Genomic DNA, 17,614 nt, shown 5'->3' on the forward strand with positions numbered 1-17,614 from the left:
TAAAATTAATACTCAAATTTGCAGGGCTGGGAAAGCGGGTGATTTGATCATCAGCAATCAGCTCACATTATGATGACTAAAGCCAGAGGAGGCAATAGGATGCTGAGCAGAGACAGATGCAGAGGAATGTGCTGTTTCACTCATTTACAGGAATATCTGGGACTTTTCAAAAGCATCAGACAAGAAGGTAAAACATGCATTGATAAGAAAAATACTCTTTTGTTTGACAGTCACTAATTTCTGATTTGAAATGCTTTATTTCAAGCAATCAAAGTAAGAATAATGCACAAAACAATACAATCATCAGTTCTACATTCGTACAAAAACGTATCAAACTTCGGATATTTAGACATTAAATCACAGATTGGTGGAAAGGAAGTAGAAGGAACTTCTATAATCCCACCATAACCATTTTATTACATGATTGATCATTATCCGGTTCATCACTTCTATCAGACAGAATTAAGAATCCCTATGTAGCTTGGACGTCATGAAGGATTTTTTTAATGTCGTCATTGTCACTTGTTGCTTGGTTTCTGTTTTGGAGATAATCAACTTTTAAGTCGTTTGAAGATGGTTGTGAGAGCTGCCGACAGGCTCATGCGTCCGCTCGTCGACCCGGAAAGGCCGTCTAATTTTGGGGCTTGATGATGCAGAGACCGTGCTTATCGCTTGACCCTTTCAAGTCCCGCCCCCATCATCTTCTGATCTGTTTTCAAAGCGTCTTCATTTAGATTTTAGCCAAAATCTAAAAATCCGGATAGTTTTTTAGGACGTCGTTTCTGCAGAGCGGCAGTTCATCAGAAATTCATCTCTAAGTTGTGGCCGTTGGTTGAGAGCTCTCTGTTTACACTCTGTCCCGCTAGCCTACAGCCCCTCACACCCCTGACCTAACACAAGTGGTGCCACAAGAATAGCCAACGATATAGGAGCTGTCCAGCCGTACAGTGCTGATCCAGATTCCAGAAGTGCGATCTTCACCATTCCTTTCAGCAAACAGAAGTTAAATTTGATCTGGAATTGCCTACCCAACGTTTTAAAGTTGAAAGCTCTGATGCCTGCCGTTATATTTGAAGATGATCAATGAGTATTTTCTTTGAGTCCTCTAACTTTGCTGGAGTGCTGCTCGTCGACTGGAAGACGTGTTAAACATTTGTTGATGGTTGGAAGTGAATTGGTCGGAGGATGCGAACACTCGGTCAGGCTGATGGGAGTTAAGGGAAATAAACAGTCATCTCTTTTGATGATTAGTGGGAGCGTGCGGTATTGATCAGCGGTCATACGATAAACAGTGGAGAACTGGAATCGTTTGGGTCCCATTAGTCGCTGCTTGTATTGCCTTTGATTATCGCTGACTGAGCTCCCAGTGCATATGATGGCTTTTTACTGCAGCAACTGCTGCTTCCAGCTTTCTTTTATTTGCTGTTGTGTGTTTGAGGTGTGCTCAGGATGGTTCTGATGGGGGGGGGGGTTAAAGCCTGCTTGCACAGAAACAAACACCCGTCCAGCCTCAGGGGGGTAAATCCCGTGCTGGGCAAGGCCGGCAGCAGACGTGACAGTCGCCACTGACAGTGATGATGATGGTGATGGTGATTGTGGTAATAATGATTATGCTGATTATTACGGGCCTGCCACAGGGACGCCGTGATTGCTCTGCGAGGAGAAACAGAGGAAGACGAAGGGCGACGATGATTGCGATCACTTTTTTTTGGTGATCAACTGTTGGCGGCGGTTGTTGATCTTTCTTTAATTGGCAGAGCCCCAGCGTGGGGAGTTAAGGCAGGATATCTCTGCCTTTGATTTTGCATGACAAAAAGAAGAGGCGCCGTCGAGAACATTCCAGCAACTCCCTTTGAAGGGAGCGATCTGGCAGCACTTATTGGAAATTTGAACCGCCTGAAACAGACAGACTCGCTGAAAAACGGGGAGCAAGTGGGCGAAAGACAGTCTAGTCCACAGAGGGACAGACAAGGGAGACGGATCCCTGGACTTCACCCTGCCAGCCGACCGACCGACCGTTGGCATCAAACCATCAGGCCAATTACTCCCTCAAGAATGAACCCTTGCAAGGATGGATCCTGGTGGGGGGAGGTCTTGATTTGAGGGATGTATGAGGATGAGCCACATGCAGGACTAGAAACCACCGTTGAGTTCTTCTAATAACAGGAAACACTCAAAAACCAGGACAAAAGACGGAACAACACTAAAGCACACTTAAATAGAGCTCAAACAAGTGAACCGAAAGTGCGGGCAGCTGTGCGTCACTCATTGAGAGCCACAGGAGAGGGGGCGGAGCCCACCAGGTGCACCCACAGCCAACCTGCACACAAGACACAGCAGGTCAAACAAAACAGAAGAGAGGATTGTGAGGGACCTGTCATTTTTCTGTTTTGAGAAACACTTCGGTGTAATGACAGGCTGAGCTTCTGTGGGGGGGGTGGGGGGAAGATCAGTGTAACCGGAAAACATCCAGGTAATGCGGCGAGCCGGGGGGAGAGCGCAGATCTGTGCAGAGAACACGCTTTTACAACAATAAATTTCATGCAAGTGTGAGAGGAGGCAGCGCAGAAATGATTGTGACAGGCCCGTGTGCGCGCTCTCCGGGTGCACGGAACCGTGTTGGAGGCGACTCACAAAGCCTGTACGGCTGCATCAATTTCATCCACACTTGTCGCCTTTTTGGTGGCGGTTTTGGAGGAGCCATTATTCTGGCTCTGGCGTCGGCAGATAACATCCTTGTTCTTAATCCTGCCCACGGAGCTCACGTCGTCCTTTGTTGTGTTTCTGCAGCACAACACCACCACACTCATTTGAATAGCCTGAAATGAAAACGTGGACAGTGATTAAGAGGCCTGCAAAACCAGCTAAAAATACGGCAGATAGAAATCTCCCTGTAAGGATGGAGCCGGTTTGATCGCCTCCCTCCCTTTAATTCCTCCCGCTGCTTCCTGCCTCCAAAGAAAGAGAGACTTGAACATTGTGCAGATTCTAAAGCCCTCAGGGACAAATTTGTGATTTTGGCCTTGATGAATAAAACATGACTTGACTGTATTAACAAGCATTACAAGCTGAGGAGGACCTATACCTTGTTGTAGCCCGGTCTTGACCCCAGAGTCTCTGCTGGGGCTGATCCAACCAGGTTGGAGCGGATTCAAGCCCCGTTTTCCCGCTCCTCTCTGCCCCCCCCCCCCCCCCCCACACACACACACACACCCTGCCGGGGGTCGTAATGAGCCCAACTTGTGCATTCTCTTTGTCTGCTGCTTTTAAAGCCGAATCAAACTGAATCCATCAGCTCGCTGCATCACAGGAAGCTGCTCTGCTTCTTCTCCTCCAGTTTAGCGGCTGTTTGCGGCACGACCGGCCTCAGCGAGCACTGGATGCGTCCTTGAGCACGCACGCGCGGGCCCCAAAAAGGGGGCGTGTGTGCGCATGTTTTTGGGGGTTGCAATTAAAAGGCAGCACGCTGTGTCCCACGAGGCGCCAATGCCCGGGATCAGCTGTTCTGATGTCATCCACGTCCCCTCTGCTACTCAGCTGGCCCCCCTTTGATGTATGAATGCGCACGAGGACTTCATCAGCACCCCCACCCACCCTACAACCCCTCCTCCTCCTCCTGCGCTCGCTCAGAACCTCCCCTTCTGTGTCTGAATGCTTATGTTGGCTTTTATCGCGCGCAAAGTAAACAGAGAGGAGCAGGGAGAGGAGGGAGCGCGTGCCACAGCGAGAGAGAGAGGAGGAGGAACACGCTCAGCGTCCGCGCGCAGCTCGCCTCCCCGCCGCATCTTCAGTAGACGCGCCAAAGCCCGGCCGAACCGGGAGATTCTGGGAGGAGAGAAGACAAGAAACAAGGAGAGCGATCCGCGGAGAGGCAGAGAGAGGAAGAGGAGCGGGCGCGCGCGGTCCAGAGGAAGGAAGAAGAGGATCTCCCGCTCAATGCGCAAAGCGTCCCGCCACCCCGCGCTCAGCTCCATGGCCAACTCCGGCTGTCTGCTGCTCTCCGGCTCCGGGATGCTGCCGCACGCGCTCCAGTGCCCCCCCGCGTTCCTCTACCTTCCCGAGGTAAGGATGAATGAACCCCCCCTCCCCTCCTGTCTGTCTCTGTGCACGTGATGGTATCGCGCTCTGCTTTGTTTCCTTCGCTCCCCCCACCGCCCCTTAACCCTTGACCCCGCTCCTGTGTGGAGGGGGGGGGGGGGGGCTGCTTCAGGTGAAGACCCTGAAACTTTTTTTGTATCTTTCTGTCCTTTCTTGTCCTCCTTTGGAAGGAGGTACCAAAAAAACCTCAACAAGGTGACTCGTGATGCGCCTGTCTGTCTGTCTGCTGAATTATTCACGTGTTTTAATTCAGTAGGGGGGGGGGGGACACCCCCCTTGCACCTACCACTGGCGGTGGGATGATGGGTGGTGGTGTTTTACTGCCGGCTGCATGTGTCGCAGTAAACCGTGTGTTACTGCAGCGATTGAGGGTCTCTGCCACCCCCCCCCCCCAACATCCCAGTGATGCCCCCCCACCCATCTGCCCCATACAACCTGCAAGGACTAGGGGGGGAGGGGGCATTTTTCTACGTTTGTTGCCCCGGAAGTCAAACATTAGAGTCTGACTAGAATCAGCGGCACGTTTCAGGTGGATCTACCTCCTCCATCCTCTGGATAAGGTGTGCACGTGCACGTGCGCATCATCAGCACAAACTTCCTGCCCTCTCATGCACCTCCCTCTTTAATGTCTCCATGTCTCCCCATCTTTTGCCCCCCCCCCCCTTCTTCTTCTTCTCCGACTTGCCGGTAAATCGCCGGCCTGCGGCGCCGCGAGGGGGGAACAACCCTCTGAATCACACTGAGGCTGCCCCCCTCCTCCTTTTTTTCATTCAACAGCATCTGTGGGAGCTTGCCCCCCCCCCTCCCCCGCCCAGTGCAGGACTGCAGCAGCGGCTCACAGATGACAGGCCAGCAAACATGAGGGGGCGTAGATTGAGGTGATCGCCTCTGCAGCCTCGCACTTTGTTTGCATTTCCAATAAGTTCGGCGTGTGGAGCTGGCGCTCGCGGCGGCTCTGCTTATTCAGCGCCAACGTGGCGTCGAATCCCAGCCAGGCTGCAGTTGATAGCACAAAAAGATTAGCGCACCTTCATTGGCGAGCTGCTGGGCGCCTGCGTGGCCTCCTGTGCGTCTTTGACGCTGTTTGCAGCCGAATGTTTGTTGTCATGAATCCAAGGAGAGGCCCCCCCCCCTGTGGAAGGGCCGCTCCTCTTCAGGGTGGGAGAGTTTGGCTCCGTCCTCCGCAGAATGATGTCACTTCTGCTCACTTTGGACTTCTGACTTATGGAGCTGGATATTGGTGGGGGGGGTTATGAATTGCATCGTGGTTAGGCTTTTATGGGATGTGATGCTGGCGGCTGCAGGCCCGTATGAAAGTATACATTTATTTATGGCGCCGGCCGAAGCTGACGGCCCGGCGCGGGTTTGCTGCTGGTAGTTAGTAGCTGTCTCCAGAGTCGTAAAAACATGGCATCTCATGGATTTTCTATTTACCAGGCACTGGGTGGGCATATGGCACCGCTCGTAAACGTAACTCTATTATCTCAGCCGGGCTGTTTGTGGTGGGAGGGGCGTTGCTTATGTCTAAAGCAGTTGTTGTTTTCGTGCCACATCTCCGTCTGCCTCAGACTTATCTCCATATCTCCCGTTCTCTAAAATTGCCTTCCTTTGATGATTTCTAATTGCATTTTCTCATTTTCACATTGTTACTGCAGCATCAATTGATTTCCGTTTTATTTTTTGGGTTGCACCGCCACCGCCTTGCTCAGAGGGGGCGATCCTGGCAGGTGATGCCCCGGCTCTCCGGTTTCAGCCCCCCCCCCCCCTCCCCACTACCTCTCATCGCACACACTGATACATCTGGGGAACGGCGAGGCTCTGCAGAGAGGAGAGGCTTCTGGGAATTCTCTCGACACACTTCCCCTCGCGGTTCCAGCCTTAATCTGGCCTCCCGAAGCGCCGCTATTCACGGGGACTTTAGATATCAAAGGATTCAGGCTGGTTACCCCCCCCCCCCCCCCCCCCCCCCTGGGGACAGACTGACCCTGCAGAGACGGCTCCTTCCCGGGGGACAATCATTGTGGGCCGAGCGGCACTATCGACAGCTGTAAATGGAGATGCTGTCTGCAAACGGGGAGCCCTAATCGGTTTTGGTCCCCGCATGTGGAGACAAATCACTGGCAGCAATTCCACAGAGCCTGCAGCCCCCTCTCCTGCTGATCCAGAGGTTCTGGTTCTGCCGATCTGCCCTGAATGTGTTCATTCTACCGTGAACTCGTCTGATTCTGGAGCGTCTCTCCACAGTCCTCACTGCAGATTAGAGATGGCCTCAAACACAACACCGGCAGAGATTCTGGGAAACACTGACGGAGAGAACGGGCCTGCAGGACAAAACCCGAGAAGTGTTCAAGATAAGAAAAACATCAACTTTCACTCAAACCCAGATCTTATGATTACCTGTCTGCCGCCTTCTTTCTTCATAAGCTATTTCATTTTCTGTCGTTGCAGATGAATGCTGCTTTTTTGAAATATTTCCATTAGATCACAAAGCGAACGGCAGCTTTGTTGTTTTTCAGCCACTTTAGTCGAGCGCAATTCACTCTGATTCAATCAGGCGCAAATCAAAAAAACTTTAAACCCAATTTCATGGGCTCCAGAATATACCCCTCAATATGTTCCATGTTTTGGTGTGAAACCATTCAGTCTTTCAGCTGTTTTGTCCCTTAAACAGCTGATTCATAGCAGCATAACAAAGGCGGAGGGGCTGATTGAAATGTTTTCTCGCTTTTCTCTGCCCCAGAGGAAAATTGTAAATCACAGCTCAGTCGTTTATTCTGAAATTTCATTTGGTGTTTGAGCGAGTGCCGCCTTGTTCTTCACAAAGACTTCACAGCCAGGCTAGCGTGCACGTGCACGTGTGTGTGTGCGTGCATGTTTTTCTTAAGGCTACCCACCGTCTTACTCCACTAGACCTTTGTAAATGGAACAGAATGAAATTTGTTCCCCGTGTAGAAAAAAACGGCAACAATAGCTTTACTCACCAACACGAGTCTTTTCCACTTGGGGGGGTCCGACTGCATTCTTAATGCGTGCCTCCACATTTGAGCTGACGTTTCTATATTTAAGCGTCTCTGCCTGTGAGGACGCCTTCGTTTGGCGGGGGTGGCCACTCGCGGGGATCCTGCATGCGGCGCCACGACACCGATAGATGTGTGTTTACATTTTGCCAATAATGCTAAATATCCTGCAGTCATTAATGGCGAGCCTTAGCTGGGAGCGCTGCTGTCTATTTCCTGGACCTGTGGTGTCAGTGAATTAGCATTCACAGAGCTGCTCATGCTAATATACTCCACTTCTGGAAAACAGAGCTGCAGCCACAGATGGCCCCTCCCTGCAATGACTGAGAGTCTTTTTTAAAGTGTGGCAAATATCTAACAAAGTTTGTTAAAGTACCAACTAGGATCGTCTTCCCATCTGCTTCCAAAGCGTTCCCAGTGCTCTGTTAATTATGATGACGCAGTTTCTTGACAAAATCTAAAACTTGTGTCGTTTTGGAGGACGTAGTTTCTGCAGAGCGGCAGGAGTTCATCACATATTCACCTTTAAGTTGTGGGCGGGACTGTTGGCACGTGGAAACCCCGCCCCAGGCACTCTTGGATCCAAGAACAACAGTGCACCTCACAAGCGTGAGCGTCTGTGTTCATTCTGGTTGTCTTTACTATGTCATAGCGATTGTTCAAGGTACACAGGTCTCTGTCAACATGGTGAACGCACTAACGATGCTAACATGTAGCGGTGTCAGACTGTGTTTGTTTATGTGTTGCTAACAAGGTAGGGAGTTAGCGTAGTCACAGTAACGTATGTTTTAGCTGTATCAGTCTGATTTTTTTAAAAGTATCAAAAAAGTTTGGGAGTTAAAAGTATTGTGAACAGGCTAAGGTGTTTAATTCTAGCGCGGCTAACATGCAGCGGTGTCGGAAGGTGACTTTTATTTTTGGAGTTAGCGTAGTCACAGTATTGTTTTTTCTGAAACAGTCCGTTGTATTTTCCTTAGAGTGGAACTTTAGCTACCATGAACTGTTGGAATGTGACACCACGGGGGGGGGTTGAAGCAAAGAGTGGAAGAAGTTTACTTTGGTCACCCCCCCAAACCTGCATAAGACCCCCCCCCCTCAAACACACACAAATATCATCTGACCGTTTTCCACAAATGACTCGCTAAAATGCTTAAGCAGCTTGAGAAAAATTATTTCTTCACGGCTGCATCTCAGCCAGCTGTGATTATGATGTTTAGAATGGAGTGTCACTCTCACCCCGTCCTTCAGGGTTTCTCCTCGCGGCGGGACCCTCTCAAATGAGACGTATTACCCCGCGTGCTGAGTTAACAGAGAGAAAGCAGAGAAAAGGGCATCAGGAGCCGTTAAAAGCACCGCACCTTTTTATCACCGCCGGCTTAATGGCAGCGGTGAACAGCAAAGCGTTATTACACTTCTGGAAGTCCGTTTCCTCCGGCGCCCAGAAGGCGCTTCTGCTGACAAACAGACCTGCGAGCTAATGCTGAAATCTTTGTTTTTGAAAAAAGGTCTTCCTGGTGTCAAACAGCCGAGGAACATGGCCGCGTTCTGTGGAGATGCAACAGAGTGAGATGTGACTGCAGAGCAGCAGATCAATATTTGAACTCTGCTGTTGTGGGTCAGCGTGCACGGCTGTATAAAATGAAATGGGCCTTGAAATTGATTTCAAATTCTCTTTGCCAAAGTGTGCAGGTATTCTGAAATGAAACGGAGAGGAGAGGAAATGACCTCCGCCCAGCCGGCTTCATAATTGTTTTTGTTTGCCATTTTTTTTTTTTTATTGTCATTCCAAAGAAGAGAGTTGTGGCTTTGCTTTGTGGAGTCGTCTGAAGGAATGGCTGCACACCTCAGACTGTGAAACTGCTGCAAACGGGATGGAGTGCTGGCTTGTAGTTCATCTGGGCTCTGTGTGGCATGAACAATAGCAGACGGAGAGAGTGAAACTCGCTGGCTGTTTTCTTTGTCCTCGTGGGCAACAAAACAGGTATCTTCCTGATTACTCTGCTCCTGGTTGTGTAATGGGTGAGAAAGGAGAGCAGCTCATGTAATTTAGCTCAAATCAGAGTCCTCCCCCTCCTCCTCCTCCTCCTCCTCCTCCTCCTCACTTTCCCTCCGCTCAGATGGAGAGTCTAAATATCACTGCTTTCTCTCGCAGCAGTTTGTTAGTGGAGCACGCCTCTGTGTTTTTCTAAAATCATCTATCAAGGTGAGATCTGTGGGAAAGAGCAGCGCCTCGGGCTTCCTCTCCGTGTGCTTATGAGGTTTTATTAGGTCCCGCAGGACCTCTGCTTTGGTGTGTGTTAAAAACAAATGGAACTTACAAATTACACATTACAGCCTCCACGGGCACGTGCCCCCGCCTGCACGCCGTTTGTGCCCGGGCGCCTCTCCTACAAACCAGTGTGGTCAGTGAGGGATGGATGTGCTGGGGCTGTTTTTTTTTCATTATCAAGGCGCTGGGCGGAGCTTCTGGAAGGCGGAGTCAACACTACAGAGCTTTAAGTCCATTTTCATTGAGTCCTCAAGGTATTTCCGACGGATTCTGGCGCGGAGGAAATGTACGAATGTAACGTGTTGCATATTACATTGGACTTCATTTGATGCTCGGACCAAATGAGCCTCTTTGAGCAGCTCTACGCCGCACCAAAGCAACAAAATCTGCTGAGAAGCAGCTTGTGTCAAATGTTTAGTTTGCCTCACAGCTTTTGTTGTTATGAGACGTAAACTACTTGGTTTTTACTTGGAATGAGAAACGAACCGAAACTCTGAGCCATGTTGCTGCCAATAACATGTGAACCTGGATTGCAGGCCCCTGTAGCTCAGATAAGAAGCCAAAATGGTGTCGGCAAAGTTCTGCAGAACTTCACAGCACTCGATTGTAGTTCAGCGACCTGATGGATCAGAGGGATGTGTACAAGACGAACGTCGTGGCGATGAGCGGGGAAATCCGTGGTTACTTCCGCGTGGTGTGAGAAAGCGGAGCTGCAGCTGGAAACGAAGCAGCTTAGCCACATTAAAGCGTCTCCTTCATCCTAACATCATCCTCATCATCATCACTTTATTGATTCTGGAAAGAATTGGCTTTTTTTCCTCTTTATTTTTGGAGACTCCTGAACCGTTTAAGAGTTCTGGAGAAACTTCATTAATGTTGAAAATAAACAGCATTTATTTCCTCAATCACACTTTGTAGAACCTCATTAGTTCAAGAACTTTCATTCAATTTTTTTTTCTTATTTTGAAAAATATTTTGTTGTGGAAATCTGACAATGTTGACTGCTCACTTTAAGAACAAATATATTTGAAGTTACCAAAATAAAAGCACTATGAATTTGCTTGAGTAAAAGCAGCTTGTATATGACATTCAGTTGCAGTGCTTAACATTGTGATCCATAAATAAAAGGAATTTTGTTTACAATGAAAGGTGTGTTATTACTCTATTCAGGTAGAGTTTTTTATAAGTCATACTCTTTAAAAAAAGCATTTAAAAAAACTGTTACGTTGCAGTCGTGGGATGTATTGCGATGTATTGTGATGTGTACCGCATTATGACATCGCATCGCCAATACACACCTTGAGGTAACACCTGAGCTGTCGCCAGCAGCAGCAAAACAACATAAGTGCCTTGAACTCTTCAAAATGAACCTAATTCAAACAGATTTGCATCTGGAGAAAAGCAAGTTTACTATGTCAGCGCAAAGCAGCTTTTCTCCGCTCAGTTAATTGCTTAAACGCTTAAGGAATTACAGTAGTGGAAAGAATGTAAACACTGAAGCTACAGCTCCAATTTTAAAGGGTTAAAGGCATCTTCTATATACGTGTGTGACCATCAAAGTGTGACTGAAATGACATAACTCGTAAACTCACGAAAATCAGTAATGTAATTTTTGCAGCATTCACTAAGACTGCCCCGCCCCCCGACTAACTCCTCCCACAGAGCTGTCATTTGCTTTTCTTCGTCTGAATCAAATGGATGTTAAAAGTAGAAGAAAAAATCTTCTGAAAGATTATTGGGGAAAAAATATACATTATTATTAGTTTTTATAATCTCTTGCCTGAAAGGCCCGTTACTGATAACAGGGTGCAATTTAACGATGTGGGCGGGGCAAATGAAAATATTGAAGGCTTGACAATATTTATCCCCCTCAGCCATGCAAACAGGGTTATTGTTGCTTTGAAGACGTTTGTGGATTCTGCTTTTCCAAATCAAAATGTAAAATATGAAATGATGAAATCGTCCTTAATTTCACAATTTTTAAGCATTCAGCATGCAAACAGCTGAACTGGCTCATCTCATGGGTTTTATGACCACATCTGCATTTCTGGCTCTTAAATCATAGCAAACATGGATGAAAACAGCCTCAGATTCATGCCATAAATCTGTAAAAACCAACACAAAGCATCAGCAAACGGTAACTTTTATAGGAAATTAACTAAATGTACAAACAGGAAGTCCCGAAAAGATTGAAAAATGGTTATTTTTACAGTACAGTACTTACAGGGTATTTAAGTGGTATTTATGTGGTACTTTTGTTGTACCTACAGGGTACATGCTGTGTTTTTATGTGATACTATATTGGCTTTATACTTGTGTGTTACCTTGCAATTTATGCTGTACACACTAGGTTTTTCCATAGTACCTACTGGGTATTTATGTGTTGTGTTCCTGTGTTTTTTGTATAATCACCACAAGAACTACATTAGCACACACACTTGGGTTATTTCTTTAACCAAATTCCTGAGTTATTCATGTTGGGGTTCATTTTTGGGTCACTTAATTTTTTTTTGGGTGGGGGGGTTATAGGGATTTCTTTTTTAACCCAATCAACATTTTGTTCTGAGTTAAAGAACCCTAAAAAAATGAGTTCCTTTTTAACCTCAAAAGATGGGTATTATATGGAAATTATATGGTAAATATGGAGATTGAACTGTGGGACTAGTACCACATGAATACAAAGCAAGTACCATGAAAGTACCCAGTAGGTACAACAAAAGTACCACTTAAATACCCTGTAAGCACTGAACTGTAAAAGGAAGCGTGTTGTATTAAAACTAAAATAAGAAAATCTCCTTTTTAGGATAGTTAGTTGTAATGCAGAAGTGGCTCCTAATCTTTCAGTGTTGTTTTGCCTTAAAATAAGATTTAAATCTAAATGTAAGTGCTTCCTCTATAAGATCAGCAGCGATTCCGTTCCCCAGGACTACCGGCAGCAGAGTCTGCCGGTTAGATTCCGCTAAAGCAACGTTCCATCAACTCTGATCTTTGAAACGGTCACACGGGCGAGGATTTTCCCGCCCGTTCTGCCCACCCCTCGCCTCCCCTCCATCCCCTTCCTTCTAATTTAATGACTCAGAATTGTAACTCCAACATTGTTATCATTCGGCGGTGGCGAGTAATGAATAGCAATTAACGTTTTCAAAGGAGGGAGTAAAGCTTGAGAGACGTCGCTTTTCACCCAGAAATGTAGAAACAGCGCAGTCGGGGGAGATACTGTCATGTCGAGAGAGGCCCTAATTTATCCGTCCAGCTGTTTTTGGTAAATAACTTTGCTTTTTTTCTCCCGCCTTTCTTCTGCTGTCAGCACAAACACAAGTAATCATTCTAATATCCAACACAGCTTCCCCAATGAACTGTAATAAACTGTAATAAATTATTCTGCACATTTTCGTCCAATGATTGCTCTTTCTGGAGCCGGGCGACAAAGTGCTAATTACCAGGATATGAATGGAAATCTGGGCGGCGTGGTTCCAACGGCGAGGAGACAAATGCGATTTGCTTGTGTTGTGAGCGGGTGGAAAATTGCCGTGTAAATTGGAGGTTGTAGCTGCGGTGTGCTTACATTTCACGGGTGAGAATCCAATCTCACAGGACAGCATGTGCGGACTGCCCTCTCTGATACACTCCACCGTCCTCCACCTACTCCATGATAGCGCTCCCCCAAAGCTCTCCACACACACTCCCCCCCGCCGACACAAGCGCCTCTTTCAGGAGGTGAGGTGCGGACTCGCCAGAATTCCCCCCGGCGCCTGACTTCACACACACACACTCACTCCCGCCACTTTTGCGTGACTCCCGGTGGAGGGAGACGAGGCGGCGGCGTTTTCCTCATTGTCCGTTTTTCGCCTCTTTGCTCCTCTTCATCTGCCGCCGCAGAGGCCGCGGTTATCTATGGGTCGGGGCAGTTCGGGGAGAATTACGGTGACAGAGCCGTGGAAATGATAGGCCGGCAGTGAGATATCTCTGCCTCATAAATTCTACATTGCTCAAGATAATTTACGAGGGGAGGTTTGTGTGCGTAAGACAGACAGTGCTGCACGGTATCCATCCACTCCACGGCCCCCGTTCACTTCAGCCCTGCGAGTGCAGTCGATTTATCGAATTTATTCTCACATCCCTTCTTTCCCAGAGCCTCGCTTTGAATGATAATGATCATTTTTTTTCTCACCCTTTATTTTTTTGCTCTGACTATTCCCGGATATTATTTGTCCTGTCAGGATTATTACAGATAAAAGAGCAAAATAATAGATCTTGCGCGTGGTGTCTACGACTTTACGACTGAGGGGCCTTGGCTGGGAGAGACTCTGCCATCAGCAAAGGTCACCGGCTGCCTTGATTGTGACGTATGTGCGGGAGGGCAGGCGCCCGGGCCACGGGGCTCCGAGGTCGCTCATCATTCTTCTCTTCCTGCTCTCCGCGTGAACCAAACCAGGAGACTTTTATTGCTTCACTTCAACTCATTTTATTTTGACAACTCTCTCTAAAAAATTTCAAAGCGGCAGAGATTTAAATTTCCGCACTCGCCCTTCTTCCCCCTTCAGTTTGCATTTTTAGGGAGTCGTCTTTTGGGGCTGCTTCCTCCCCTGCTGTTAGAAGGTCCTGTTCCGGCGGGTCACTCTGACCCATTTACTGAACAAATCAACGAATAAAGCTGACGATGATGCAGTTTTTAGCCAGAATCTAAAAACCTGTCGTTTTCTACGACATAGTTCCTGCAGAGCGGCAGGAGTTCGGTAGAAATTCACCTCTGAGTTGTGGGCGGGACTGTTGGTGAAGATCGACCACGCCTTCCTTCCCCTCCCTGTTGCTGAGAGATTTCTGTCTACATGTTCTCCTGCTAGCTTACACCCACTCACAAATCCAACCTAGGACTAGCGGTGCAATTTCGGAGCTATCCAGGGAGCTTGTGGCCCCGCCCATCCCATTTTCTACATCACAATCACATCAACAAACCCCTCGACAGAAAAACATTTTAAAGATTACAATTAAAAAAAACAAATCGAATAAAACATAAAAAGCAAAATTACATTTGAAAAATCCAAAAAAAAATTAAATGAAGAGAAAGCAGAAGGTATTTCCAGAAATCAAAGTAAAATATTCAAACCTCAAATCAGAAAAGGTGGGTATGATTGGACTCTGCTGATTGGATGATGACGTTTATTCATTTAACCAAACATTATCAGGCACTAAGTGGTTCTGGATTCGCTCCGTACTGATCAGAAAACTTTTAGGACACAATTGAAAAAACTCAGATGTAACGTTTTACTTGTTTTTCTTTTTAATCGTCATTTTGATTTCAAACATTGATTTGTTTCATTTCAGAGCCTCCGTACAAACACGATGCGTCTGATTTTTAACGACATGAATAAAGATGTTTTCAGTTAAATGTCCTCCATCAGCAGAGAAATCCCACCAGATCAGGTTAAAAAGACGATCTTCGTGGGAGGGGGTCTGAAAAGAGCGAGCGCTTTTGTTAAATGGAGAATTTTTGTTTTCTTGACTTTACTGGCGTTTTGGCTCCTTCTCCTCCGTCTTTATGGTTTCTCGCTGAGAGTCAATATCGTTGTAGTTCATGAGAAACCCACAGCAGAAGTAAAGGGGGCTTTTCCCGCTTTCACTGCTTTATGAAACACCACGACGCTCAGCATTCTGTCAATATTTTCGGACTAATAAGTGTACATCATGTTTCCAGGAGAGCTTACACTCGACTTTGTCTGAGTTTGCAGCAACGCCGCTCGGTTGTGCTGACTTCCTGATTTCCCGCCTTTTCCTTTCTGCTCAGATTGACTAAAACGTCAAAAGGAATTAACCGAAAAGTGGCGGCGAGGTTCGACTCCGGACACATTTATCGTTTTGTTTCTGCGGCCGCACACCGTTTCTGTCTTGACAGGACCAGAACTTCCGGGCCGGTCTGATGAGCAGATGAGAGTCCTGACTCAGTTAGGACTCGGCGTTCAGCCTCTGCTACAGCTGCAGGGCCACCTCTGGGGGCGGAGCCTCACCTCCGTGCCGTCTGTTGCGGTGTGAGTTTACAAAATGGATGTCTCTTCAGGGAGCGGGGGTCTGGGGGGGCGCCCCCGCGGCTCTGAGGGCTGGCTCACTTGACGTGAAGCAGTCACCGGAGGGGCCCGGGAGTTGTGCGGCAGTGGTATGTTTGTGTTTGTGGAATTCTCTGCAGGCTTCCCAATCAGCGGCGGTATTCCCAACACGACCAGGATGTCAGCACACCTGCTTATTGCCGCGGCATACCTGCGTCTCTTTAACTAGACAGGATGCACAATGGAAGCAGACAAGGCTCTTTCACAGGGGAGTTAATCTAATCTACTCGCACTCAACTTGGACATTGGCTGTCACTGACACGCCTGCGTCGCCTCCAATAAAGCAGGTGAAGGCAGAGCTTGGCGGCGGCGGCGGCGGCACTGCAGGTAACTGGGCCTGGCACTCGGCTGGGCTTTCATGTTAACCCTCTCCGGGCTTCATCCAATCATTATACGGCGGCGTTTCCTTCTCAATCCCTTCAAATCAGTTATTTTTGCTGTCGTCTCGTTTGAGAGGAGCAGGCGTGATGCGGCTGACAGCCTCCAAAAATACGCCCCTGCTCGTGGCGCCGCTCCGCTTTTGTCAGGTGTTTTGAGACTTAAAAAAAAGAATCCAGCGGCAGGCAGACGTTAAGGTGTTTCTTCTCTCCTCCCCGCCGCCGTGTGCGGGGGTGAGTGTTTGTGCACACAGGTGAGGCGTCTGCCATCCGAGCGCTCTGCAGCAGGTTATTTCCTCTGAACCGGGGCCCTTATTTAATGGTAATTGTAGCAATTAGCATGTGAATGAGGTAAGAATTGGATAATAGAACTAAGATAAATATTGATGTTAATTCACACTGCAGAAATGGTGTGTGAGTGCCAAACGGGGGGGGGCAGGGTCCCGTAAATTTATCCCCGACCCTCATTTGCATGCATTAACGGCGGAGCAATTATGACCTTAAAGAAATAAATAAATGAAATTAAATAAAAACATCAACGCCGCTGATGTTGAGAATAAATCAAAGAGGGGGGAGGCGAATCTCAGCCCTATTTGCTCGGGTGTCTAAGCCGGTAAGCAGCCGTTAGGAAGGTTAAATGACATCCATCAGCTGTCAGCCGGCTGACCCCAGAATGAAGCTTTTCATTCTGACTTTGTAATAACAGCAGCTCCGCTCGCAAAATGAGACGGATGACCTTGCTGGGTCCATTTCCTAGGTTCCCTGAAGCTCCCTCATCACAGGTGTATCACAGGTGATGAGAGCGTGGCGTTTTCTCCTCGGAGACGTGGCGGCGGTCCTGGTGGTTGAAGGGGAGGAGGAGGAGGAGACCAGCGGCGGATGCAGATGAAGCAGGAATATATACGACAGCATTCACATCAGGCCTCTGATGCCCCCCCCCCCCCCCCCATTCTGTCTGGTGTTTTGAAGGAAAAATATGAGGGGGGGGGGGTGCAGTGCCAGGGGCGGGCGGCGGAGAAAACCTCATTTCTTCCGGCGTGCCGCAGCGAGTGGGTTATTGAGGTGGCTGTAATTTGATAAGGAGAGGAAACTCAATGGACTGTGAGCGAGTCAGCAGTTTGAGGCCAGTCACATTTCTGATGTGATATGGAGGTGGCGATAGTGGGGGGAGGGACGGGGAGGGGGGGTTCCTGACACCGGCGGCGTTTCCTCCTCCTCCTCCTCCTCCGTAGGAGAGCGAGGAACCGACCGTCTCTGTCGGAGGAGCCTTCCCAGGCAGACGGACCCTCTTGCATCGGCCTGATCGTACTAATCTCCCCGCAGAGCTCGCCGACCCCCCCCCCCCCCCCCCCCCGCGCTTTATCCCCACCTTCCTCTGCGTGCTCTGAATTTCCACGCAGCTCACAAAGTCACTTTTTGTTGTTGTGGCTGTTTCTCGCGGCTAGATAAGACACACGAGTGTGATCGGCGAAACCTTTGAAGTTCCCATAAATAATCGGGCGGCGGGGGCCCCGCTCCGGAGCCCTCAGCTTCCAGTTCAGATCAAAGATTAGCCTCACGTCGGCCCCGGCCCTGGAAGAAAGCACTTTATTGGATTCCAAACGCTGGGCCGGCGCCCCCTCGTCCCCCCCCCACCGGGCCCCGGCCGGGCCCGCAGACTTTCACACGCAGCCTATCGAGCTGTTTGTTCTCCCAGAGATCCACAAGAAAGGAAAACAAGAAAGCTGCTGACTTTTTCATCACATCAGCATC

At 48.4% G+C, this 17,614-nt stretch overlaps 1 protein-coding gene across 27 annotated transcripts in view; it reads left to right on the forward strand.

The window, feature by feature from the left end:
* rbfox3b (RNA binding fox-1 homolog 3b) overlaps window positions 1–17,614 on the forward strand; it is a 653,838-nt gene that overhangs the window by 566,842 nt on the left and 69,382 nt on the right. For 3 of the 27 annotated variants that reach the window (XM_078951932.1, XM_023957266.2, XM_023957270.2), the window contains exon 1: window positions 3,641–4,062. The exons of 17 other annotated variants lie outside the window; for them this stretch is intronic. In XM_078951932.1, the coding sequence (XP_078808058.1) occupies window positions 3,652–4,062 (411 nt within the window). In that variant the 5' untranslated portion in view covers window positions 3,641–3,651. Of the gene's footprint in view, window positions 1–3,611; window positions 4,063–17,614 lie in introns of those variants that run through there. 7 more of the 27 variants (XM_078951933.1, XM_023957271.2, XM_078951934.1 and 4 more) reach the window with 7 other exon arrangements.

The sequence above is a fragment of the Oryzias latipes genome, chromosome 8 (assembly GCF_053564925.1).
Source record: "Oryzias latipes strain Hd-rR chromosome 8, Olatipes_Hd-rR_3.1".
In the NCBI taxonomy this organism is placed as follows: domain Eukaryota; kingdom Metazoa; phylum Chordata; class Actinopteri; order Beloniformes; family Adrianichthyidae; genus Oryzias; species Oryzias latipes.